General features: G+C 37.2%; 1 protein-coding gene and 1 long non-coding RNA gene across 3 annotated transcripts; one reads left to right on the top strand and one right to left on the bottom strand.

Moving 5' to 3' along the window:
- The first annotated feature begins 943 nt into the window (after positions 1-943).
- On the top strand, positions 944-25,235 carry gpm6aa (glycoprotein M6Aa). The gene is made up of 7 exons (XM_017693381.2): positions 944-1,119; positions 16,193-16,385; positions 17,150-17,306; positions 17,703-17,856; positions 18,723-18,799; positions 18,885-18,950; positions 22,726-25,235. The coding sequence occupies exons 1-7, from the start codon at positions 1,083-1,085 to the stop codon at positions 22,876-22,878; spliced, it is 837 nt and encodes a 278-aa protein (XP_017548870.1). The 5' UTR covers positions 944-1,082; the 3' UTR covers positions 22,879-25,235.
- Positions 12,298-25,582, bottom strand: LOC119263865. 2 transcript variants are annotated; one of them, XR_005130589.1, is made up of 2 exons: positions 25,443-25,582; positions 12,298-12,318 (listed from the first exon to the last, which is right to left on the bottom strand). It is a non-coding gene; the product is annotated as an uncharacterized LOC119263865 (long non-coding RNA). The 2 variants fall into 2 exon arrangements; XR_005130588.1 differs by lacking the exon at positions 12,298-12,318 and adding an exon at positions 20,589-20,605 and having other exon boundaries at positions 25,443-25,581.
- Positions 25,583-26,111: the final 529 nt, after the last annotated feature.

Here is a 26,111-nt window from a genome sequence, read left to right as displayed (position 1 = left end):
AGCCCAGATGAGGAATCCAGCTTTAACCATTGTGTCAGACAGCAGGGGTGTGAGGGATGGGCTTGGTATGAGCTCGTTGGGTTTTTTTCACCAAAACACACCTCAGTTTTTATGTGCAGTGTGCTATTCCATGATTTGGGTGCAGCTTTGCTGCTGTTGTATTTTCACTGAGGCACCTGCATCTGTTACACTTCATTCTTCCTTCATACACACACACACACACAAACACACAGAAAGAGAGAGACTCTTTCGACTGTATTTAACCTCAGCTCTGGGCTTTAATACGCCGAAGTGATTTTCCTTCTTGCTGAAAGAGGAAGCGGAGTGAAAAAAATCTCCACTGACAGCCACTGTCCTCTGAGAGAGAAAACGGAGTAGTAGAGAGAAATAGAGAGTGAGAGGAAGAGGAGAGTAAGAGAAAGAGAGAGATGAAAGAGAAAGAGAGATAGTGAAAAAGGAGAAAGAAAGAGAAGAAGGGGAAAGAAAAAGAGAGAGAATGAGATAAAGAGGGATAGTAAAAGGAAGTGAAAAAGCAGGAGGGAGAGAGAAAGGGAAAGGGAGATAGAAAGGAAAAGGGGGGAAGAGAGAGAGAAAATAGGAGAAAGAGGAGAAATGATGGAGGGATAGAAAGGAAGAGAGGAAAGAGGAAGAGATAAAGAAGGTGTAGGGAGAAAGAGGAAGCAGGAGAGTAATATATATATATATATATATATATATATATGTAGAGAGAGAGAGAGAGAAAGGAAAGAGGAAGAGAGATAAAAAGGGTGTGGGGAGAGAAAGGAAGCAGGAGAGAAATATATAGAGAGGAAGAGAGGAAAGAGGGAGAGAGACATAAAGAGAGAACAGGGAGAGAGAGGGAAGGAAAGAGGGAGGGGGGAGAGAAAGAGAGAGAAAGGAAGAGGAGGGGGGAAGAGAGAGAGAGAGAGAGAGAGAGAGAGAGAGAGAGAGAGAGAGAGAGACCCAGCCTCAGCCTGTATTGTGATTCGCAGGCAGGGGGATTCAGATAAAAAAACAGCTTTTTCCCAGCCACGGACGCAACACTGGTCACTGCTGTAGAATCGCCCCAAACAGCCCCAAAAATGGAGGAAGACATGGATGAGGGACAGACCCAGAAAGGTAAAAAATGCATTTTTCTTCCTTTCACCTCCTTTCTTATCATCTGTCTTTGTAGATGCACTTGTTTACCTTTGGGTCTGTCTAATCCGCCTGTGCTGCCTCTATTGTGTCTGAGCCTGTGGATTATAGAATGAGGTTACAATAATATATGGATATGGGCTTATAAAGTATTATTTATTTTATTCATTTTTGAATAAAATTGCATTGAATTTGCATTGAATTTTTTTTCCCTCTGCAGTCTGCATTCAGTGCATGCTTGCAAATCATAACACATAATGATGTATAGCAGTGATTGATGTCAAGAAATTTTTATTTTCTTTATCATTTATTCATTTATTGTAACACCAAATGCGCTGTGTTGGTGTAAATCACACTGCTGCTTAACATGTAGATAAAAAAATCAATATTTGTCACAGAAGGTGTGATTTAGCTCTGGTTTGGTGAAGGGGCGTGTGCAGGCGGTGGATGCTGTGCGTGTGCACAGAGAGAGAGAATGAACGCTCTGAGGGTTGTCTTTGTTTGCTGCGCATTTCCAACCGTCTCTCTCTGAAGGCTGTTTGAGGCTGGAAGAATGATAGAATGAACGTACAATTCCGCTCCATTTTTCGCTCCGAATGTCTTTGTTGCCATCTTTTCCCTCTTGCCGCGGTGACAGCAGCACTTGTTTGAGTGAAGATTGAAGCTGTGCTGTTTCTAACAGCTCCATATGTGGAGCGTCAAGGCTTTTGTGGCCAGTGCACTGAGCTCTGTATGGGCATGTTTACATTCAGCCAGGAAATATTTACATATATTACATGTTTTATATATTTTTCACACCTCTTTCTTTCTAATATGGACATATTTATTGTAATAAAAAGGGTGCAATAAAATAGAACTGATGCCTGCACATCCCTTTCTTCTGCTCTTTATGTACTGCTCTCTCACCCTCCCTCCCTCTCTCTTTCTCTCTCCATCTCCATGGCGGCTCTTCATGTATGTGCTGTTTTTCTGTTCTCCCACTGAAAGCAGTGCATGATGGGCAGGAGAACAGCCAGTTGCCATGACAGTGGCCATGTCAGGTCCCTCTCATACACAAACTTGTACTCAAAATCATTTTAATAATTTCACTGCATTACAAATTTTAATATACCTATATATATATATATATATATATATATATATATATATATATATATATATATATATATATAGGTATATTAAAATTTGTAATGCAGTGAAATTATTAAAATGATTTTGAGTACAAGTTTGTACCACAACATCTGCAAATTATTACATGAAATTTCCATTTATTCACTTAGTTTTACACATTGGGAAAAAAGGCATAAAATATTTTGAAGGTGCCATAATTGTCCCACCAATATGTTAAATTCAATGAAACAGCACATTAAAATGTGCATAATTGTGTTCTCTGTGGAGGGTGTGCTAATTTATTTATACTTGCAAAATGAAATGCTGTTTCAAACAGGAGTGCACAAACTTTTGCATATGACTGTAATTATGACTGTAAGCAATTTTGCCTTATTTTTTTTGTCCATTTATCATGAAATTCTCACATAATGTGCAGCTGGCATATTCACAGATACATTCTGCAAAAACAGATTTTTTATACATATGTAGAAATGGCCAAAAGTTGTTTTAGACACCTGATGAGCTATTTAATTGGTCAGTAAGCATTTTCTTGCTCAACAAAATAGTAATGTTAGAATAAATGGCCATAACTTTAATACCATATGTGATTTTATGTCCGCCAATGTGTTTGTTTTCCCATTTTTACCAAACTTCTTCTGTGTTGCAGCCAAGTGTTAATGGTCACTCTCACTGTGGGTTGACAGTGTGGTGATGTTCTCAGAATGGAGTGATGCTAGTTTGTTGCTATTGCATTTTTATTGATGAATTCCTCATGAAAATGTCCAACAGTGTGAACAGCTGCCGAGCTCAAATAATACAGAAAAGTAAAAATCACAAAAAAAATGCTGATACATGTTTGTCTTTTCACAGTGATGGTGTATTAAAGTCTAAATGTCGTATTATTATCTGAAGTGTGGTGCTGTAGTGTATCTGTAATTGAGGCGTATGGTGGGAGGGGCAGAGTGTTTATGCATGCTGACTTTTCCTTGCAGTGCAAGAAAGCTGTGTTCTGGTTTCTCTATCATGGCTGACAGTGTAGCTTTGCTGAATCTGTTGGCTCCATCAAATCTTCACACATCTGCATTAAAAATTCACCCAGCAAAGACACCAGAATCTCTTTAGTGGAAGTGTGAGCACCTAGCTAATGCTACTGAGGAGCTATGAGAATAGTGTCACTAAAAACTCACTAGACACAACACCTGCGGGGAGAGGCCTAAAGATGGTAGTAGGCTAGCATAGGCTTGAAAAATATTCAACTTTATTTGTGATACAAATGTCTGAAATCACATTAAGTCTTACTTAATAACTTAACAAAGCATGTGATTGCATGCAATTTGCATGATGGAAATTGCTAGCTGCCATTATAAGATTTTAGTGCTTGTTAGCGACATTAACTTAATAGGTCCAGTGTAAAAACAAAGGAAACAAACCATCTGTTCAAACTGTGAAATCACTGTGTTTTGTGGATTTCTTTACTGAGGCCTTCTTCTCCATCCGCTAAAACCTACTGTTATCTCTTTGCTGCTGTTTCCTCTTTTTCCTTCCTCGGGAAAGCTTTAGTCATGGAGAACCACGGTATTCTCTCAGTATTTGAAGTTGCTTAGACGCTTCACTCGTATACTGTAGAGGGACAGTGGCAGGCCAGCTGTTGAGCCTGAGGGAAAACAGCTTTCTGACTCTGTGAAGGAACCCAGCACTGCTAACACTGCATCAACACACAGCAGGGGCTTCGCTTTCTCCTTATGAGTCATTACTGAAAGTCAAATGCACTCATACGCTCCTTATATAGCTGCATGGAGCTCAGGGTTTGGAGTAGGTGTGGGTAATATGAGAGAAATAAACTATCATGGCACTTTAAGATATTTCATAATACACGTTATGTAGCTTTTCTGAGAAGTTAACTCAAGTTAAATTTATGAGTGTAATGGTTAATAATAGCAGGCTCCAATAAAAACAAATGAATTATTATTTAATAGGCCGCTGAAGATAGTTCATAACTATATAAGTGTAGCTTGTGCATTATTAAGCAACAACATCTGAATTATTAACCGTTTACTTAGAGCCATACAAGTAACTAAATCACTGTAACTGCTCTTTATACGTGTTTTATAGTGTATAAAGTGCTTTGAAAGTACATTATAAAGTCATTTTACAATAGTGGTCCAATTAATAATTATTAATGTGTAAAAAAATCTCTAAAACTGGTAACTGGTAAAAAATAAGGGCAGCATTCGTATGGCTACATAAGACTCTCATGACAATTGACATAAACCTGCACAAACTATTCCATCAGATTTCAGTGGTCAGGCTGCTTTTGTTCATTTTCTATTTCATTTCATCTCAGCAAGTGTTTGTTGGAAATAAGCATTGATTAATATCTAAGTTCATGCCAGTTGTCTTAAAAGGCTTATGTAGGTGTCATGTAGTCTTATGAGCACTGCCTTTCCCCAAAAAAGTTCTACACCATAGTGTTTACTTAAAGGGGACCTATTATGCTTTTCCACTTTTCCTGTTTCCTTTAGTGTATTTTCATCTTTTGTCCATGTAAACGGTCTGCAAAGTCTCACAAGGCTCAAACTTCACTCCAGAAGGAGAAACTCTCCTTATATTTTTGGAACACTGAAGCATGTAAGTCTAAGTTTTCTAGTACAGCCCAAAAATAAAGATATGAACATTGAAGACGAGTGTAATAGGTGTCTTTTAAAATATGAGTTTTTTATTCCAAGTACTTTTGGATCGTTACTAATAATCCATGAAATGAAAGTTTACACAATATAAGGGGAGCTGATATCTTGCACTGGTTCAAAAATATATGCAGTATATGGCTGCATAGCTAAAGATCAACAATATTGTTTAGATATGATAGATAGAATTTGATTAACATTGCACACGTTTAGCTGTTGCCATATTTTTAACGTACCAGTGGTTAGGACGGCAAATGATCGTCTGTACAGTGTTAGCTAATAAAGTATGCTGACAGATCAAATATAGCCATAGTGACCCATGAGCTTCATGGCTGTAGTAACAAAACCAACAGAAAAGAAAATCCTGTGAGCTTTTATAGCATCCAGACTGTCCAGTGCCCATCGAGGCTGAAGAGCCAAAACAGCCAAGGAGAAACCTTTGGATAGTAAGAACAAAACAGGAAAAACATCAGCTAGACAGACTGATGAAGGAATGAATTCTGCGGTTTTTATAATTTTCCACTTTAACTCAACAGTGAATGCAGTTAATGGTAGAATGTTAGCAGGTCTCATGTAATGTCAACCTAACCCTGAAGAACCCCATCAAATGCAAATACTTAGCTGTTACACACTTTTGCGATGACGCTGGTGTTTGATGGTGTAGTTGATGTATAGATAGACTGAATAATTCTACAATTCTATTGTTTTGTGTGTTGACTTTTTCTTCATATCTTGATTTGAAAGCTGTAGCCAGCATTCACTGCCTACATGTTACACTGACGAATGTCAGCAATATGGCTGTGGGATGCTCCTTCCAGGGTGGATGCATATCATCTATACTGGATAATACATTTATAACCTGGCAGCATCTAGTAACTCTTCCCTGACAGTGATACAGCTATAAAAGTCAGAACAGGTGTTGTGGTTCTTCTACTGACCCAAAGCCATAAAAATGCAATAGGTGTTAAATGATGTACGGTGGGAATTAGCGAAGGTATTTAACCCTCGTGGACAGCTCCAAGTGCCGGGGGCAGTGCAGACTGAGTCAAGACGAGGGGAGGGAGGAGAACGGCCTCACGGGAGAGCGGTCATTTCATTAGCGCTCGTGGTTATTGTGTTAGAGAGCATTAGACCATTAGAGCTCGACCACTGCACCTCCTCACTCCCTTATTTATGAGCTTGTCTGCAAATTCCTCTGATCTGCGGTGGGAGAGTGGAGCTATCGACCTGCCATGAGGTTACACACAGCTTACGTCTGCCAGCTGGACCTTTATCTGTCCAGATTGACTGGACTGGCTAACAGCACCCAGCGGCCCTGCTTATAGACCGGTGCCTCAAATGTACATGGACAATGAATGATTCTGATTCTGATTTTAGTCTAACCTGGTCAAATTACTAATGCAGATGCAGAATGATTCTAAATCTGATTCTGAATCTGATTTTGGTTCTGATTTGAGTTTTGTTCTAGAGGAATTGTTAACCATATTGATGTAAATGGAGAATTGATTCTTGCATGGTCAATTTCCTGATATATATTAAATATTGATTATGGCCGGGGAAAATTCCTCATCCGCAATCACTTAAATGCAGAATAAAATTGATTCTAATTCGTAATTCGATTCTAATTTGGATGTGCACATTAATGTAACTAGACAATGAATCCGATTCTGATTCTGCTTTGGCATATGTATCAACAATAAACCTAATTTTGAATCTGATTGTATTCTGGTCTGTCCAAATTATTAAGACATGTTCAAGTATATGTTGAAAAAACTTGATTCTGATTTAGATTCTTTTCTGCCCTGGCAAAATTCCTAATCTATACATGCATACTCCTAATACAAATACATGTTATGTAAAGCAAATCAACTTGATTCTGATTGTGGTTTATTCTGATTATGATTATTGGTTCTGGTTTGAATACCATACACAGGATAATGCATAGGGAGAATAAACTATGATTTTGTATCAGTGCTCAGTCAGAACAGAATCAGAATCAAATATTCCCCATTTACATTAACATGTATCTGGAGTTTGTATCAGTGTTTGGTCACCCATCACATTCAACAAGACTTCAATTCAGATTAACCACATGCATGCACATATATAAGTAAAGATAAGAGTTATCTCAGTGAATGTTAATGGGATTTTGTATGTCAGTTTATAATGGAAAAGAGACCAGTCTAAGACTCAGTACAGGCTGCAAAAGATATGTGAAGCAGAGAGCTTTTTAGTTGGGGTTCTGGTGGGAGAATGTCTGTGTGATTTATTTAGGGGAAATCTGAAGAAAAGAACAAGCATGTGAAATGAAGCAGTGCTCTGATTAAATGTTCACATAATTTCAGTATAAATATTACCATTTCATCGTTCTATTTACTTACTTTTGGATTTAAGTTGGGGGCAGTCGTGGGCTGGAGGTTAGGGAACCAGCCCTGTGACCGGAAGGTTGCTGGTTCGATCCCCTTAGCTGATGTATGTGGGTGTTTCACTGCACAGATGAGTTAAATGCAGAGCAACTAATTTCACAGTGTGCAAACACAGTGACAAATACTACTCTAATTCTAAATGTGTGATGCAATACATTTTAGTCATGTGTAAATAATGTAAATCAGTGCATCACTTTTTTCTGGTTATTTTAATTGCATAGACCCTCTTTCAAGGGCCCATATCATGGAAATCCAAGTCTTCCTTACTTCTTCCTTTTTAAAGGTAACAGTTGGCCTGTAAATATATATATATGTATATATATATATATATATATATATATATATATATACATACAGTCCATATATGGATGCTAACCTGCAAAAACAGCCGATTCTGAATATATTGTTTATTTGATGTCACAAAAACCAAGACATTTACAAAAATCCAGCTGGTCAGTCTACAGTAGTTTAGCCCCACCCATTCAAACCGAAGTCATAAGGAGTGTTTCAGCCTTGACTGCCTTTTCAGTGGGCACAGCCAAGCAAAACAATGCTCATTTACATATATTAGTCTTGAAGGCACAATAACAAAAGCATCCTGTTTAAAGAGAAAAAAATCATCACATAAAAAGGAATTTTTGTGCATAAATCTAAATAACAGTCCTAAATAGACCTTGGTGGATAGGCAAGAACAATGCAGAATAAAGGCCCTTTAATGTTTATAATGGCAGATTTCCTCTATTATGACCTACACTCACACGCTTATGAGGAAATTGTACTTGCACATATGGATGTAACTTTCATAAACGTTTTCATGTTTTCCAGCTCTTTGTTTTCCATCCTGGGCCCCTCTCCCATTGTCATATGCCCACGACATCAGCAAAGGAGCACTGAGGTTCCACCATTTGTTTCCCAAAGCTGGGTCAGTGTTATTATTAGAGAGTGAAGTGAAAGGCACATTGTTCTGGCTTTTGTTTCAACCCAACCTAATGGCCATGAACTCTGAAATGTCAGAGGGTGGGACAGGTGCTCAAGAAGTAAAAACGCCACTTTAATCCTGTACACAAATGCTTTAGACCCTCATGCACTTGTTTGTGCATGATGCCAGCACCTGGGCTCATAACTGTACTACATGTCCTTGTTATTGTTATGAGAACATTTAATGATGAATGAACAAATTTAAATGGCCCAAAATTACCTCAAATAAAATCTGGTTACATTAACATACATTAAAGTTTAATTACATGAGATACAAGATTCAAGATTACAACAATATTGATAATAAATGGACTTGTATGTGACTGTATGCGACTATAGAAAGAGCAACAATGAACAATAAGGTAAAGCTAAGGTTTAGGGCTAAATTATACATAGAAAGACATTAGAACAGCCACCTATCTATGCAACATGTCTGTATGATGTATAGACCAATAGAAATACTCCTACATTGCTTGGAATACATTTTTAAGGCCTGTATCTTGCATTCATGTTGTAGTGTATTCATTTATTTTTCCTCCTCGACTACACTTATAATGCTCATGTGCTTTTCTATATCAAAACAATCAAAATTCATGTTACATGACCATTTTTTCAGCCTCTTTTTAAAACAGGTTATTTTTATAACTGTGCTTTTAACATAAATTTATGTAAATGAGCTCTCTTCTGATTGGGTGCTCTGTATCTTGCCTTGCTCAAAATGCTGTCCTGGTCTATCACTTCAGCCAGAATGGGTGGGGCCAAACTGCTGTAGATGGACATTTATTAATGCACCTGGTTTTTGTGACATCACAAAAACAATTCATTCAAAATGGGATTCCACCTGCAGAGTGAATGGAGCGTTTTGAAACTTTTACAATGTTTACCAAGTACAACAAACTATTTTTCTTCAAAATTAAAGTGATTTAAAATATATATATATTTTTTTTCATGATAAAGGTTATTTCTTTCTCCTTGTCATGAAAGGTTACAATCTTGGAGATGATATATTGTAATATAGGCAATATGAGTGAATAATATGCAAACAGAATAGATACAAATAGATAACCATACATATTCCACTGGTGTTTAAGATTAAAGCAGGGGGGATGGGAGGTGATGTAGTGCGTGTGGGGTTTCTAGCGTTTTCCGAGCTGGGCTGAGCTGTGTTTCGCCCCTGAGCACTAATCCCTGTAAAAGCACCCCCCCCCCCCCCCCCCCCCCCCCCCCCCCCGACATTCAGCACGTTTGCCGCTGAATTTGTTGACACACGGTGCTGAAAGTGGGTCACTGAGCGCGCTCAGATGCGCCAGGCCCGCGCCTCCATCACCACGGCAACCGCACGGGTTGATTAGGCGAGGATGCGAGGAGATGCAGGGCGGGGCTGAGTGAAAGCATCCTGAGGCCCTGTGTGGAGCTCTACACAGCCCAACCACACCAACAAAGCTGAGTGCTGATTTAGAGGGATTCTACATTAATTGACACATCGCAATTAAACAACATACATTTATTCACATCAAAACACACTTTACTCACTTTATTTTAGCGCTGAAGCTACAAGGCTAACATTGTTAACACTTCTCTATATCCATTCAAAATGCATCCAGTTCTTCATTAAGTTGGAGCAGGCTTGTCAATGTGGTTTAGGACACAATGTGACTTACTGTCAGCTAGAGCTATAAGGCTAACATTGCTAACACTAGAAGTCAATAGTCACCCAAATTTTATTCTGCAAAACTTCCCTTAACCTGTTCAAACTGCATCCAAATCTTCATTAAGGTAGTCCGGGTTTGTTGATGTGGTTTAGGACACAGTATGACTTACTGTGAGCTTTACAATGAACAAAACTCTTGTTTCATTTCAAATAAATAAACAATAACAATAATAATAAACAAATCTTAATCTTAAGGTTTTAAATATATATGGGCAACTTTGCTACATAACATTAACATAACCATGCCATAAACATGTCTTAGCAGGTGCTGTCATGACTATGTTTAATAATATACTAGTTTTTCCAAAAACCTTTTTGAAAATGGTTTTGAAAATCTGCTATTGTTCTAATGTGAAACTTGTAACAAAGCAAAACCCTTTTTGGTGAGCTATAGAGCCATTTTTCAAAAGGTTCTGTATAGAACTATATACAGTACTTTCATTTAATGGTTCTATATAGAGCTCTGTACGTAGACTTAAAAGGAACAATAGCCTTTACTAAAGAATACTTGTGTGTAATTAGCCATCATGGTATCTAACATGATGACATCTGTCATGACAATTAATGTTAATGGTCACATGACACTGTTATATTACTGGACATAATCTGTCATGACTGCATATGACATCTGCCATGACATGTTTATGACATGTCAATGTTATGTAGCAGAGTTAACGTAACGTGTTACATAATAAGAGGAGTCAGAAATCGGCTCAACACCTGTTGTCTAAATTAACAATTTTTTTATTTTATTTTTATAGGTCATAGTAAGTCAGGCTGTGTTCTAAACTACACCAAGTCTGCAGCACCTCAGTGAACAACTTGATGAGGTTTTGTAAGGCTTGAAAAAATTTTGGGGATATATTTACAGAACAAATTTGGGTGACTACTGATTTCAAGTGTTTGTTAGCAATGTTAGCCTTGCAGCTCCTGTGCTAAGCTAAAGAAGCAAACTTCAGCTAGCAAACTTGGCCTGGCTGACTGGTGACGTCTGGGCTAAGTGAAAAATTGTGTTCATTTGATTTTTGGCCAATCCATTCCTTTAATCCAAATATAGTTGAGCCAAGACATGTATAGTGTCTAATTTTAGCTTTGAGGCTAATATTCACTGCTTTTTGGAATCACTTACCAATAATACTTGTTTAACATTAACCAATATGATGTAGATTAAAATATTATGTACTACACACCAAAACATGAGCTGATGGCTTCAAATATTTTGAAAACTACAAAAAGATGAAAAGGTATTTCCTAGTAACCATTTCATGTTACTATGAATAGTTTGATTGGTGAGATTTGGTCACTGGTTTTCAAATTTGAGGCAATCTGGATATACATTTTATTATAATGCCATTCCTGCTTTTCGTATTTTTATGGATTATTATGGAATCATTTGTACACAAATTTCTTTACAGTTTCTACAAATGACTTTATATGATATTATAATCATTTATACTCTTTTATATCACATCAGTTCATACTATTTAAAATAGTCATTCTAATCTTTTGCACAGTAGCGTAGCTGGCAAGGAATGGAAGCTTACCCCACCAATCAGCATGGTGCTAACTGCATGCCTAAATCGTCACACAACTGTGTAAAGTTGTTCAGTATCTCTAACAGACTTGATCATTTGGTGTCTGAAACTGCATGACTCCCTAAATTTAAGTATAGTTTAAGGGTGAGGGTATGATTATTTAGCCATGCAGTTAGCAGAGTGCTAACTGGTGAGGTATAACACTGTTATCAAAACAAAACCATTTTTGCCAATGTTCAGTTTTTGACATAATTTGAAAATGCCTGTCTGTATTTATATTGTGTTTAAATTTCATGATTATCAGACTAAAAGAAATGGCTCTGAAAAAAGTCTGGTTCCATTTACTTACATTAAAAGTACAGTAGGTTTTTTCTTTCTCCTGTAATGTTACCATTTTGGAGACACAAGGTTTTGTTCGCAACACGCTCCATTACTGGTGAGACTGAAAAAGCAAGCTTCAGACAACAAACGTCTTCGCGTATTTGTTACATTTGAGTTGGTGGGGGAAGGGGGGATAAATTTGTTTTTTTTTTGCCAAACTATTGCTTTAAAGTATTTTTAAAGTATGTTTCCCTCTTTTGCTTTGTTCTCTTTATCTTTGGCTCACTCTCTCCCTCAGACTGAGATAATCAAAGATTTCCTCTCTCTCTCCTTTCACCCTCCATCTGTCTCTCTCTCTCTCTCTCTCTCTCTCTCTCTCTCTCTCCCTCTCTCTCTCTCTCTCTCCCTCTCTCTCTCTCCCTCTCTCCATCCTCTCTCTTTCTCAATCTAAATAGTAGGTAAGGATTAGTTTAAGTGCTTGTTCTGAGCCCTTTTGTCTTGACTGTGCTCTTGGAGTGCTATATATTTTGGCCAGGTCTGGACTTCAGACTGACCAGGTGGTCACAGTGAACCCAACGTCTAGTTGATGAACTTCTACAAATTTGCAATTATTATTGTATTATTATATTATCATTATATTGATTTATATTACATCATTAAATCCTTAAAATCGCCCTCTGCCAGGATTATTAGAACTGGATTAAAAATGAGAAAAGTTTTATTTAGGAAGTGAAATTTATTATGTACATATATAAATGTATGTTTGTATAATGCACAACGCACATTTAACAAAGATATAGTCGCTGTCAAAACAAAACCTTGCATCTCTGTGAAAAGTCAGAAGGAAAAAAATGCTTGTAACTTTCAATGTGAATTAATCTCACAAGATTTTACATTTTATTCCAAGCCATTGTTCTGGCATTTTCAAATTATGTCCAAAAATGAAAAACAGCAATAACAGAGATGTGAGATTTTGTTCTGACAGCAACAATGTATTCATTATATATTTGTGACACTAAACACTAAACATCACAGAATGAAATTTCATTGTCTATTCACAATATTATCCACTTCATTCAGTATAACTGTAGACATATAATTACATGAATGTCCATGTACTTAGTTAGATAATAAATTATATTTACATTCATAAACAGGTTCTATTTTACACCTTCTGAATTTGTTCCAATGCCAAACAATGACAAAATATGAATCAGGTCTGGACTGACAGTTCAGAATCTGCTCTTTCCCCATAATTTCTCTGCCTGTTTCAGTGATATATGCATCTGAAGTAATGAAACAAAATGTAAAAAGAGGCGATTCTCTTAGTGTAGGCCAAGGGGGGCCTGAGGGGATTAATTGGGGGGGATGGGTGAGGTGAAAGCTGTCAGACGGACAGATGGAGGGCCGTGTGAGGGTGGGGGGGTCAGTGGGTTTGGGGCGTCTCCTCGATGTCGCTTTTGTTTATATTGTTTGGGGCAAGGACTTCATTTACATTTGCTTTTCTTCTGGGGTTTCAGCCGGACGGTCCAAGAGTCCTGACCAGTGACTTGGAAATAAACTCCCCTTGGCATTTCTTTCCTTTGCAACTGTTTTTAAGTAGAATAGTAACAGAAAACTGATAATGTCTTTTGTTTATGGATGCTGTGGATCTATCTATCTATCTATCTATCTATCTATCTATCTATCTATCTATCTATCTATCTATCTATCTATCTATCTATCTATCTATCTATCTATGTTTAGGTAGATTTAATGAACATTAATTATCCACTCTCATGATTTATTTCATTGACCTCATTCCATAGGGTCTAAGAAAGTTAATGAACGTGAACGTGGAAATCCCGTGATCCCTCTGATTCGAAAGGGCAGTGACTGTCCTGCCTAAATATAGCAGTGTAAAGCATCTGTCCCATCACCGTCCACTGAACACAAACGTAACATGCGTTAATAATGTATGGCCACGCTGGGGTGTGTGTGCCAGCCTGCTGCTGAATTATGAATGAAACATCAGACTGCTTTTTACTCAATTTACAGCTCAGAGCATTTTCAATAAGCAGCTCCAGCAGATGTAGACTCACCACAGTAACTTCAGCTTATTCACAATAACCAGCTCATTATTCAACTAAGATAGATAGATAGATAGATAGATAGATAGATAGATAGATAGATAGATAGATAGATAGATAGATAGATTAACTGAATATTAATGGAAATAATATTTACATATTATTTAAGCTGTGATAGTTATTAATGAAATGTTATTAACTTTCATTAATTAAGTATATAAGAATCACAGTGTGAGTGGTAAGATTTGTCACCATGAAGAGCCAGATTGTGAGCATATTCTCATCCTGCAGAGCTGCCTGCTGCTGTTCCTATGACAACAGGTTGGTCTCTGGCCAGCATTTCTCAGTAGTCATTTTAAAAGTTTATAGCATCATTATTGCCCCCTTACGCTGCTACACATTCGGCTATAACTCACATTCAAAGCCCCATTAACACCAGACAGGGCCGATGGCCTCCTTAAACCCTTAAGAATTGATGTACTTCATCTTCTGATTCAGTTTTTGTGACCTGCTTGATGGTTTTTTATTGTTGTAAGTAATTTTATGTACTGAAACTGTCTAATTCCATTGCTAGCTGATTGTAATAGGAACATTCCTATAAAGAATAAGTAAACAAAATGTCCACAGAATTATTAAACAGGCTGATATATTCTTACAACAGACTCATAATGAGAAATATTATATGTATTGAGTAGATTCTGTTTTCTGAGATATACAGTATATACTGGCTACAGACTGTTAATCAACAGTGCTGTGCAAAAGTTAGAGACCCTTTAATTTATTTAATTTCCAGTCAAAACAGCCATTAGGTATGTTCACTATCAAGAGAAAAGCAGAAAACATATTAAACAGAAAATTTTGACTGGAAAGCTTCAACAATTAATTAATTTTTAACAAATAATTTCTGCTGTTTGAGTGTTTAGTGTGTCACCCTTTACATTTATTACAGCTTCCATTCTTTTTAGGAGACACTTTTCTCAAAGAAATCTGCAGACACACCTCCAAAGTTCAGTCTTAGAAGCTGGTTGATCATTTTCTGAACTAATCCAAACACATTCACTGACATTGAGGTCTGGACTCTGGGGTGGTCAGTCCAGTGTTCAGCTTCTTTGTTTGATGTGTCTGTCTCTTTTACTCAGTGAGGTTCTTCTTGACAGCTACACATCCTTTCAGGCCCATAGCACTGAGTTGTCTTCTCACAGTGGAAGGATAGACAGAAACACCTGTGGAGTATTAGATTCATTTACATTCAATCTCATTCTGAGAATAATCAGATTTTACTTCTGCAGAGAGCAGTGGGCCTCATTCACCAATATCTTCTTAAGTGTTTTCTTAAATGTGTTCTTGAAAAAGGCCCTAAGAAAAAGTCTATATCAGATTTATGATGTGTTCTTAAACCACAGAACTGTTCTCACCTTTGTGCTCTTGGGTGTGTAGGTTCTGTTCTAACCTAATAACAACAACAAGAACAATGAAAAGCATTCATGAATATCATAATCTTCATGAAAACTGTGTAAATGGGTTTTAAGAGGAAATTTCCTTTTAGGAATAGTTGGTGAATGAAGTGTTCATATAGCATTCAATGAATTCATTACACATAGCAATGTATTTCAAATCAAGGAATTAACGGACTCTAATTTACATCAAAATATTTTAGCTGAAATAAAAAGCAGCAGCACTCACTCACACACTCACTCTCCCTGTGTGGACAGGACTCTGTTGCTGTGGTGATATTTTGTTATTCCAGTCAGGCAGGAGGCTGAAGTGAAGCTGACTGGACACTGCTGAGAAAAGCCAACACACACACACACACACACACACACACACACACACACACACACACACACACACACACACACACACACACACGTTCACTGTTGTTCAAAGTTGTATTCATTCTCATGGTGTAGTAAAAGGAAACCAAGATTAAGTGATAAAATACACTGTTTCCGCTCTGAACATTAAATTCTTTTTTTTATGTGTTATGTATATTTTTTATGACAGTAGTGTTATTCTGTATATTACATCATCTTCAACTATCTATCTATCTATCTATCTATCTATCTATCTATCTATCTATCTATCTATCTATCTATCTATCTATCTATCTATCTATCTATCTATTTGTCTGTGTTTCTGTTTGTCTATACACCATTATTGTTTATGTATTTTCAGCAGCTTTGAGCTAAGTCTGACTCTCTCTCTCTCTCTCTCTCCTCAGGATGTATGGAGTGCTGTGTGAAGTGTTTGCGGGGAATCCCGTACCCGTCCCTGATCGCCACCATCCTGCTGTATGCTGGTGTGGCACTTTTCTGCGGTTGTGGTCATGAAGCTCTGTCTGGCACGGTCACCATCCTACAGAATTACTTTGAGGTGATCAGAGCACCCGGAGACTCCCTGGACGTTTTCACCATGTGAGCGCCCCCTTCTGGCAAAATCTATACCTCCCACACACAGAGTCTATAAATATCTATCAACATCTGCCTGTATTTATCAGTGTCTGTGTAAGCAGAGCCTTCTTAACCGTGTTTGTTCATTAGCGTGGCGGTGTACACTCTGCTTACCATCACGTATCAGCTGGTATCAGAATGTTGTTACGAGTACGAGTAAACGAGCACAGTATCAGCTCGATACCCAATACCAGTATGACTATAGACTAGTTATGACTTTATAGACTGCTGGTACAAATCCCATCCAACCTATTGAGAAACTGTAGAACAGACTCTGTCTATATCACAATACCTACATTTAGAGCCAGTTATTCATTCAGCCTAATGAGAAACTGTAGAACAGGCTCAGTTTATATCACAATACCTACATTTAGAGCCAATTATTCATTCAACCTAATGAGAAACTGTAGAACAGACTCAGTTTATATCACAATACCTACATTTAGAGCCAATTATTCATTCAGCCTAATGAGAAACTGTAGAACAGGCTCAGTTTATATCACAATACCTACATTTAGAGTCAGTTATTCATTCAGCCTAATGAGAAACTGTAGAACGGACTAATTTCTAATGATATTTATTTTGTGTGTCACTAGATAGATGAAATGTAATGTTGCTGATGTATATTCGAGTAATAGCAATTTTGTGCCAGACCTTTAGCTTGTAGCGTACATTTCTACAAATATGTACTCTTACCTGTACCTAACTCTTCTGTGCTGTATCTGCAGGATCGACATCATTAAGTATGTGATTTACGGAATCGCCTCAGCTTTCTTCGTATACGGCATCCTGCTGATGGTGGAAGGTTTCTTCACCAGCAGAGCCATTAAGGACCTGTATGGGGACTTCAAAATCACCACCTGTGGCCGCTGTGTCAGTGCATGGGTACGGAACAGTAAAGGACAATGTGTCTTATTTTAGATATAGATATTATATAAGCAGATATTTCCAAGTGATGTTTTAACTGAAATAGCAAGACAACTTGAAATATATGATAAATATGTTATAATAATATTTTGTAAGTAACATATGAGTTTAACAACTCAACTGACAAAAACATTTTTTGGGTGGGGGGGCAGAATTTTAACGAATTTTTGGAAAAAGTGAAACTGCTTATCCTTAACTTCTTCGACAGGAGATAGATAGATAGATAGATAGATAGATAGATAGATAGATAGATAGATAGATAGATAGATAGATAGATAGATAGATAGATAGATAGATAGATAGATAGATAGATAGTCAGGACATAATGCTTTAGCTGCTTGTGCTTTTCTCCAGTTCATCATGCTGACATACATCTTCATGCTGGCCTGGCTCGGAGTGACGGCCTTCACCGCTCTGCCCGTCTTCATGTACTTCAACATCTGGACCATCTGCCAGAACACCACGGTGCTGGAAGGAGCCAATCTGTGCCTGGACCCACGCCAGTTTGGTGAGCAGTGTCTATAAATATTAAACCTGAAGACTGATAATCCTGGGGCTTTCCAACGCAACAATACACTCGGTATCAGCAGTTCAGCCATGATGTTATTACATTATCAGGGTATTTCCTCTCTTTGTAGCCATTTCTAAAGCCTGCATTATAAATAGATGTTATTAATGGAGGTTTTTTTCACCCTTAATGCCTTTAAATCTCAGGCTTATTACATACTAAGGCTTATTATTCAGTACCTACAGTGCAAACTGGGCTATTCTTTGCTCACAGAAGTGTGTAATAAAACTTATTAGTCAGACTAGAACGTCAGACTAGACATTCACAATGATGAAACGTGATTAAACGTGGATGATTTAAAAACAATTCCCCAATTTTAGTAGTTTGCTAATCGTTAACAGTAATAACCACTGTCTGTTTTATTTATCATATTTATTGTATTGTTTCTAGTCAAATATTTTTGCACACGTATGTCTGCATGTTGCATGTGTATTTTGTTTCATGTTGCACTGTGTTGTTCCTTGGAGGAATGTAATTTCACTCTACTGTCTACTTGTACATAGATGGAATGACAAGAAACACCTCTTGACTCTTGCATTAAAGCTAGAGACTCTTTTTACAAAACAAATTGTACACACACACACACAAAAACTTTTGGTTAAGTTCATATCATAATAAAATATCTCCTCTTCTACTTCCAAACAACAACATTGTGTCTAGATTGAAATATTAGAATCTGCTTTTTCACACAATTTCTCCACTTGCTTCAGTGAGTTAGAAATAATTTATATAAAGTTACAGCATGATTTTTCTTACAGCTGGTTGCTCATGCTGGATGGTCTGACCGTCTGTGTTGTGGTTTTCAGGTGTAGTGACCATTGGAGAGGAGAAGTCAGTGTGTACAGGATCAGATAAATTCTCTAACATGTGTAACTCTAAAGAGGTGAGTTTTCCAATTTAAGATCCCTCCATGATTTAGATACTAAAATAAACAAAGAGAGATTTAAAGAGTTGACATGTTTTCTCAGCTGGATATGACCTTCCACCTGTTTGTGTGTGCGCTGGCCGGCGCTGGAGCTGCAGTAATCGCCATGGTGAGAAAATCTATACTACTATACAGCAAGACTGACCATTGTTCTTTATTGTATTTGGAGTGTTTTATTATTTTTTTCCTTGTGTCTTAACTAATGTCTCCTGTACTAGGGTATAGGAACATTTGCTGAGGTTGTTTATGGACTAATATCTCCTATTTTAGGTTATAGGAGAGTTTATTAAGGTCATTTTAGACTAATATCTCATATTCTGGTTTATAGTAAGCCTTTATTGACTTTGTTTTTGGACTAATATTTCCTATTCTAGTGTACAGAAGTGTTTATTGAGGTCATTTTCGACTAATATCTCCTATTCTATTGTATAATAAGAATTTATTGATGCTGTTTATGAACTAATATCCCCTATTTCAGCATACAGAAGTCTTTTTTAGCTTGTTCATGGACTAATATCTTCTTTTCTAATACATAGGAGTGCTTGAAGGGTCATAATGCATAGTGTATAGTAAACATTTATTGAGGTTGTTTATGGACTAATATTTCATATTCCTGTGTATAGAAGTGTTTATCGAGGTTGTTTATGGACTAATATCTCCTTTTCTAGTATATAACAAACATTATATAGGATGAGATTAATGTCATATTCTTCTGTGTAGGAATGTTTACTGAGGTCATTTAGGGACCAATAGCTCCTGTTCTAGTGTAGTGGAGGTTTTATTGAGGTTTATGGACTAATATCTACTCTCTAATCTCTATTCTAGCATATCAGAGCATTTTGAGATCATTTATGAATAAATGTCACATATTCTAATGCAGGAGCAGTTATTAAGGTTGTTTATGGATCAATATCTTCTATTACAGTCTATAAAAGTGCTTAGTGAGTGTTTATTATGGACTAATATATCTTATTTTAGCATATAGGATCATTTATTGAGGTTGCTTATGAACTGATTTCTCCCATTCTAGTACAGAAGATATGCAAAAGTAGAAATATCTAAATGTAGGCCTGACAGGGTTAAAAAGATATGTTTTTAGGATAATTAGTAATATTTATGGGTTAATTCTCACTAATCTAAGTGTCTGTAACTAAGTTACCATCAATAAATATTGATTTAGATGATCCTTTTGGATTTTAATGAAATGATATATTTGTTTATTTGGATTTGTCAAAAGTGTGACTACAACAAAATGGCTGACTGTTCTCTGCATGTGGATGCCAGGATGGAGCTATGAGTCATCATCATGGCCTTCTCTAGGCATTCTGGGAAAATGAGTTCTTGTTTATCAGGTTAAATAAGCAGCCCTGCCTTCCCACAGTTCTGTGCTGGGAGCTGATTGGTGGGGTGGGAGGGGTTTTGGTGCTCTGAAGACATTGCTTGCTCTCGATCATTCCCCCGCACTCGTTTCCCTGTCTTACTCCTCCTCTTCATCTGCTCTGCTTTTCCGTTATTGCTCTTCCTCTCCCTCTTTTCCTTTCTCTCTTTTCGTCTCTGCTTTTTTCCCTCTTCACTTTCACTGTCTGTCTTCTTCACTTTTTCTTTTCCATCCACTCTCTGTTTCCCTAGTTAACTCTTTTTATCTATCTATCTTCTTTCTCTCTCTCCCTTTTTGAATTTCTCCCACTCTTTACCTCTCTCCTCCTCTCTTCCCCTCTGCCTGCCTTTCTCTCTCTCTCTCTCTCTCTCTCTCTCTCTCTCTCTCTTTCCCTCTCATATCCACACCATCTTTCTCACGTTTCCTCTCACTTCTCTCTCTTTTCCTTCTTGTCTTTCTCTTTCTTTCCTTGTCTCTGTCTTCTTTCTTTCTTTTTTTTCCCACCCCCCTTTTTCTTTCCCTATTTCTTTTTCCCCTCTTTCTTCCTGTTCCCATCTCCTCCTCCCTCTCTCCATCTCTCCCTCTTTGTGCTCTCTCTCTCTTTCCTTCTGTCTCTCTCTCTCTCTGAGAGACGCTGGGTATGTCATATAGTTGCTATGGAAACTGGAGGAAGAAAGGCCTGGAGCTTGTTGCAAACATCACTCAGTAATTTGTGAGAAGCCATTTTCTGAGAGATAGAGAGAGAGAGAGATAGAGAGAGAGAGAGAGAGAGAGAGAGAGAGAGAGAGAGTCAGTAAAGCTGCTGTGTGGTCACTCATTCACATCATTAATAATTAATATTTACTTTATAATTAGTACTGATTGATCTATATCCACATCTATCAGATTGATCAATATGACTGATTGATTTATGTGACTGATATTATTCCTTTGTAGTAAGGCCACAATAAGGAAATATCAGTACAAGGATGATATTGTGCCATATGTGTGACATTCTGTATTTTGCGTGTTGTCGTGCTGGTGCTTCTAAGCATTTTGATTCATAGGAATATAATGAAGAGTCTGTCTGTGTGGAGGAATCAGATTCATGAAGTCATTGTGTTGGAGTTAAAGGTGTGGATGGAGTTGAAATCCCCCCACTGTGCTACAACACCGCCCCCTGCTGGAGCCAGAGCTAATTTTAGTGCTACTCGCTGACGTCATCCAGTCTCAGCAAACCTGGCAGATCTTATAAACAGGTGGCAAAGAAAAGGACAAGAAGGACTGGGCGTGGTGTAGAAAACATTACATACACTTTATAATATGATTTTATTAACATTACATTATGTTTCTAAATCTTAAATGATAATAGAAGAGGTCCAGTCGGAACATGTATTGTGTACTATACAGGACAGTGTTTGAATATATGACATCTATATACATATAAATTTATACATATATTTTTGCATATATTTGCACACAATAATAATAATAATAATAATAATAATAATAATAATAATAATAATAATAATAATAATAATAATAATAATAATAAGTCAGTATTCTTGTACTAATTATTTTAAATAAATAAAAACATAATATTTATGTGTGTACACTACCAGTAAACTTTTTGGACACACCTAATCGAATATTTTCCATTATTAATTTAGATCTTAAGGCTTCTGAATAAAAGTTGTTTCTAAGGCAAATAGACATACTTAAATTCACAGTTGTGTATTAATCATGTCCAAAATGAAAAACATGATAAGTTAGAATAAATAAGTTAATTCGTGTAATAGCCGTCCTTGTTAATGTGTTTCAACCAATCAGGTGCTTTGTGATGAGGCAGGGTGGTGTCTAAATAGCTTTATTATTAACAGAGATAGTAATAATCTAAATATACACAAAATCATTGTTTATATGGTGCTTTCTGTTTTTCAATATTGTTGTTTTTAAAGCTGTCCCATGTTTTCATGTCACTGCAGAAAGTTGTAGTCTGTGGGCGGAGCTTTAGTTTAGCCACACCCCTACTCTCTAAAAAGGAAGTGGGGCTGCATTCCTGTCCCTCATGGCACGGTTAGAGCCCATTGTTTTGAAGTCAGGTTGTCCCACAGTATGAAAATCAGTGTGCACATTAAAAATGATCATATTTTCTGCTGTTAGGAACTTTTTCTGTACTTTAATGGAAAAAAATGATGATTTTATGTGTGTATAGCTGCTGAAAGCTGTGCTTGCTGGTCATATAGCTACTGGCTGTGTTTTTGAGTTAAGCTAAGAAAGATTCACTAAAATTGTCACTACCGAAACAGTCACTACTGAAACATTTGGTAAAGTTTAGGTAGTGTTATGATTGTTTTGGCAGAGACACAATGAAATGAACATAGTTAAGGTATAGAGTCACTTAAAACAAAAAGATTTTAGTCTATGATCAGTTAAAAGTCCCATATGTGTTTTCAGCTCTGTGTAAACATATATTTGTGTTGAAGTCTATAATTTAACTGACTCTTTACTACAACGTGTGTTTCAGATCCATTATCTGATGGTGCTCTCCGCTAACTGGGCCTATGTGAAAGACGCATGTAAGATGCAGAAATATGAGGACTGCAAGTCCAAGGAGGAGCAGGAGCTTCACGACATCCACTCCACGCGCTCCAAAGAGCGCCTCAACGCCTACACATAAAACAGGAGGAGCGGGAGAGGACCCTCAGTGCTCTCACTTCCTTTATAGGGGAAGTTTTGGCGCTGGTGCTGTCCAACAGGAGTGTCACATGACCAACCCCATGGCCAACCCCTTACCTCTGGCACAAGCATTATTATTATTATTATTATTATTATTATGATCTTCTTTACTAATACTATGTAGAAGTAGCTGTAGTGTTGTAGTTTTTTACAGTATTGTATGTTTTTTTATTTTCTCAAAAGATCGTGCAGGTTCATTTATTTTTCATTTATTGTTTGACATCAGTCATAGTAAAACTTTATGCAAGTTTATTTTTTCTGTTTTGTTTTGAAAAACATCAGTATTCACGTCCTCCTTATTCAACGGGTCGGTTGTGGGGTGTAAAGCACATTTTTTCATGTGTGTTTGTGATCTCATGTTCAAGTACTTCACACATGAATGAAAAAAATTGGAAAAGAAACAATTTTTTTTTCTTTTTTGATATTTTTTTTAATTTTTTTTATTGACTTATTTTTTAAATCAGTGAAAGATTTTTGGCCCGGATGTAGCAGATCGCTCGTCGATTCTGCACTATTTTGGAAACAGAAATAAGAAAAAGAAAAAAAATCAAAAACAGAAAAAAAGAAAGACAAAAACGAATAAGAAATGTACCATAAAGTGTTTATTTATTATTTTTCTACAGATATCATTGCATAGTGAGTAAGAGAAAATGGTTATAAGTTGCTTGCTGTGTCTGTCCTGTTTTCCTGGGACGCACAGCCTGCCAGTATTGGGGCATTGTTATCTTCTTCAGAGGGAGAATAAATAGTGCTTATGCATTGCTCCTATTGGGTGGAGTGTCAACAGCTAAAATCTATTGAAGGAGTACTTCTGTGTTTTTCAACCTAAACTCTGTTTTACAATACTATAGTATATTTTCAGTTATGTTGGATAATAATTCCTGTGTGTACCAAAAAAAATTAAAAAGCTGTTGACTCAGAATCTTAAAATGGAAGTCAATAGATCGATGCTGAACCACAATTATACTGGAAATCAACACAGGTACTGGGCCACATTTATAACATAGTAAATGGATAGATGCTTCTGCATACTTACAATGGAAATCAATGGGCAGATGCTTCTGCATACTTACACTTGAAGTCAACAGACAAATGCTTCAATATACAATGGAAGTCAACAGACAGATGCTTCAACATGCTTACAATGGAAGTCAATAGGCATATGCTGAGACACACATATAATGGATTTCCACTGTAAGTGTGCTGAAGTATCTGCCCACTGACTTCCATTTAAAGTGTATAAATGTGTCTTAGCATCTGTCCATTAACCATTGACCTCCATTATAAAGATGTAGATGCATCTACCCATTGACTTCCATTGTAAAAGTGCTTCTCTTATTAGTATATTTCAAATCTTGTCTTTTCGAAGTAGTAAGTACAGAGACATGCATTAAAAGTATTGTCCATGGTAAACGACTGTCCACTATGGGTAGAGCAGGTAGGGATTAGGTTGAAAAACGCTGGCGTATGCCTTTGAAAGCTGACTCCTTCTTGAGTAATAATGCAACAAGTTCTGTACTGGCTGACTGCCACATATGCATAAGCCTACAGTGTTATTATCCCCACTTTTATTTTCCTACAGATAATAGATACAGGTAAGTAGACCGTCCTTTTTTGTTGTGTTTTTCTTTTAATCGCATTTTTTGTCTTGCTTTTGTAAATAGTCATTCTGTAAATGTATACATGTACCGTATGTAAGCACTTCGATTTCAGGTGAATCAAAAATAACATTCCATGTTAGTGAATGAGGGGTGGGGGTGATAGAGAAGGAGGAGGTGGAGGAGGTGGGGATGGTGTCCTTTAAAGAAAAAAGAGAAAACAATTCAGGCGATGTGTTTGTGGTCACATTTTTTGGGTGATTTGTTTTTAAGGGGTATCACAACAGAATCAGATATTAAAGAGGTTCTAATGCTATTACCTTGACGACAGTAAACATGTCACATGTTGTCTTGCTTACGAGTCATTATACTATTGAGACAAAGGAGGTGTCTTATCATTCTTTTTAAATGCCTGGCAAGTCATGTTCTGTCAGTGTTTCTAAGAGCTAGTTTTGTGCACTTATATTTGACCATTTTGTGAGCTCTTTCTCAGTGTAAGTGCATTGGGATTTCAGCTGGCCAGTTGGATCCCGCTGTAACGTTAGGTAAAGACTGTGAATTCTAGGTGTTATTTGTGGCATGGTCATGCATTTAATGGTAATTGTTTTTACTGGATCCAAAAAAAAAAAAAAGAAAAAAAGATGAATTTAAAAGAAAAAAAAATCAGAAAAATGCTTTCATTTCACCTTTTTATGAGTTTGTTTCCTGCAACTGTCTAGCTGGGTCATCCCCTAATCTCCCGATGTGCAGTAATAATTGGACCCCTATGCTGACTGCATTGCTCTGAATCTCCAGCTGTTTGATGGTAGTGTTTGATTTGTAACTGTTTAGTTTGTGGTGAACTCTATAACTGCCCTCAGTCCATTCTCAGCCCTGTTCCCCTGTTGCTTTCTCAAACCCTATCCACCTCTCTCTCTCTCTCTCTCTCTCTCTCTCTCTCTCTCTCTCTCTCTCTCTCCCTCTCTCTCCCTCTCTCCCTTTCCCTCTCTCTCTCTCTCTCTCTCTCTCTCCTTGTATTAGTCTTTTGTACACTCACTCAAGAATGCTTAGTAGCAGGCTGTACCATGATTCTGTTTTGTACATAAATGTGCCAACCGCTTGACAGTGGCTTTTCTGATCTGTAGGGACAAACTGCTTGCATAAATAAATACACTGGTGTACTTGTTAATAAATACTTTCTTACTTGTGGTCATTTTAATGGTGCAAACTTACTAAGCTAACAAGCCAATTATGCCTAATTATGTTGTTTTATATTGTATTGTATAGTGTATTATGTATTGTATATTGTAGCATCAGAATAGAGTAAGACACAGGGGTAGCCATGATTCCCCTATGAGAAGAGCTCTTAGAGGCATATACAAAGCACTGAACTCACAGTAGAGGTCACCACCAGCCATGCACGTCACCCTCATGGTGAACACCAACCCACACAAAACTAAACCCACTCCCTAAGTCATGGGCAGTCATGGGTTGGTCATGTAAACGGAAGGTTGCTGGTTTGATCCCCAGCGCCGACAGTCCATGACTGAGGTGTCCTTAAGCAAGACACCTAACCCCCAACTGCTCCCCGGGCGCC

This window comes from Pygocentrus nattereri, chromosome 8 (assembly GCF_015220715.1).
Source record: "Pygocentrus nattereri isolate fPygNat1 chromosome 8, fPygNat1.pri, whole genome shotgun sequence".
Taxonomy (NCBI): domain Eukaryota; kingdom Metazoa; phylum Chordata; class Actinopteri; order Characiformes; family Serrasalmidae; genus Pygocentrus; species Pygocentrus nattereri.
The sequence above is the reverse complement of the archived record's forward strand: the minus strand, read 5'-3'. Positions and strand labels throughout refer to the sequence as shown.

Excerpts from the sequence above, each read along its gene's own strand:
- gpm6aa (XM_017693381.2), top strand. The coding sequence starts at position 1,083 with ATGGAGGAAGACATGGATGAGGGACAGACCCAGAAAG. Across the intron at positions 17,307-17,702 it reads GCCGCTGTGTCAGTGCATGG|TTCATCATGCTGACATACAT; the intron begins GTACGGAACAGT and ends GCTTTTCTCCAG. Across the intron at positions 17,857-18,722 it reads CCTGGACCCACGCCAGTTTG|GTGTAGTGACCATTGGAGAG; the intron begins GTGAGCAGTGTC and ends TGTGGTTTTCAG.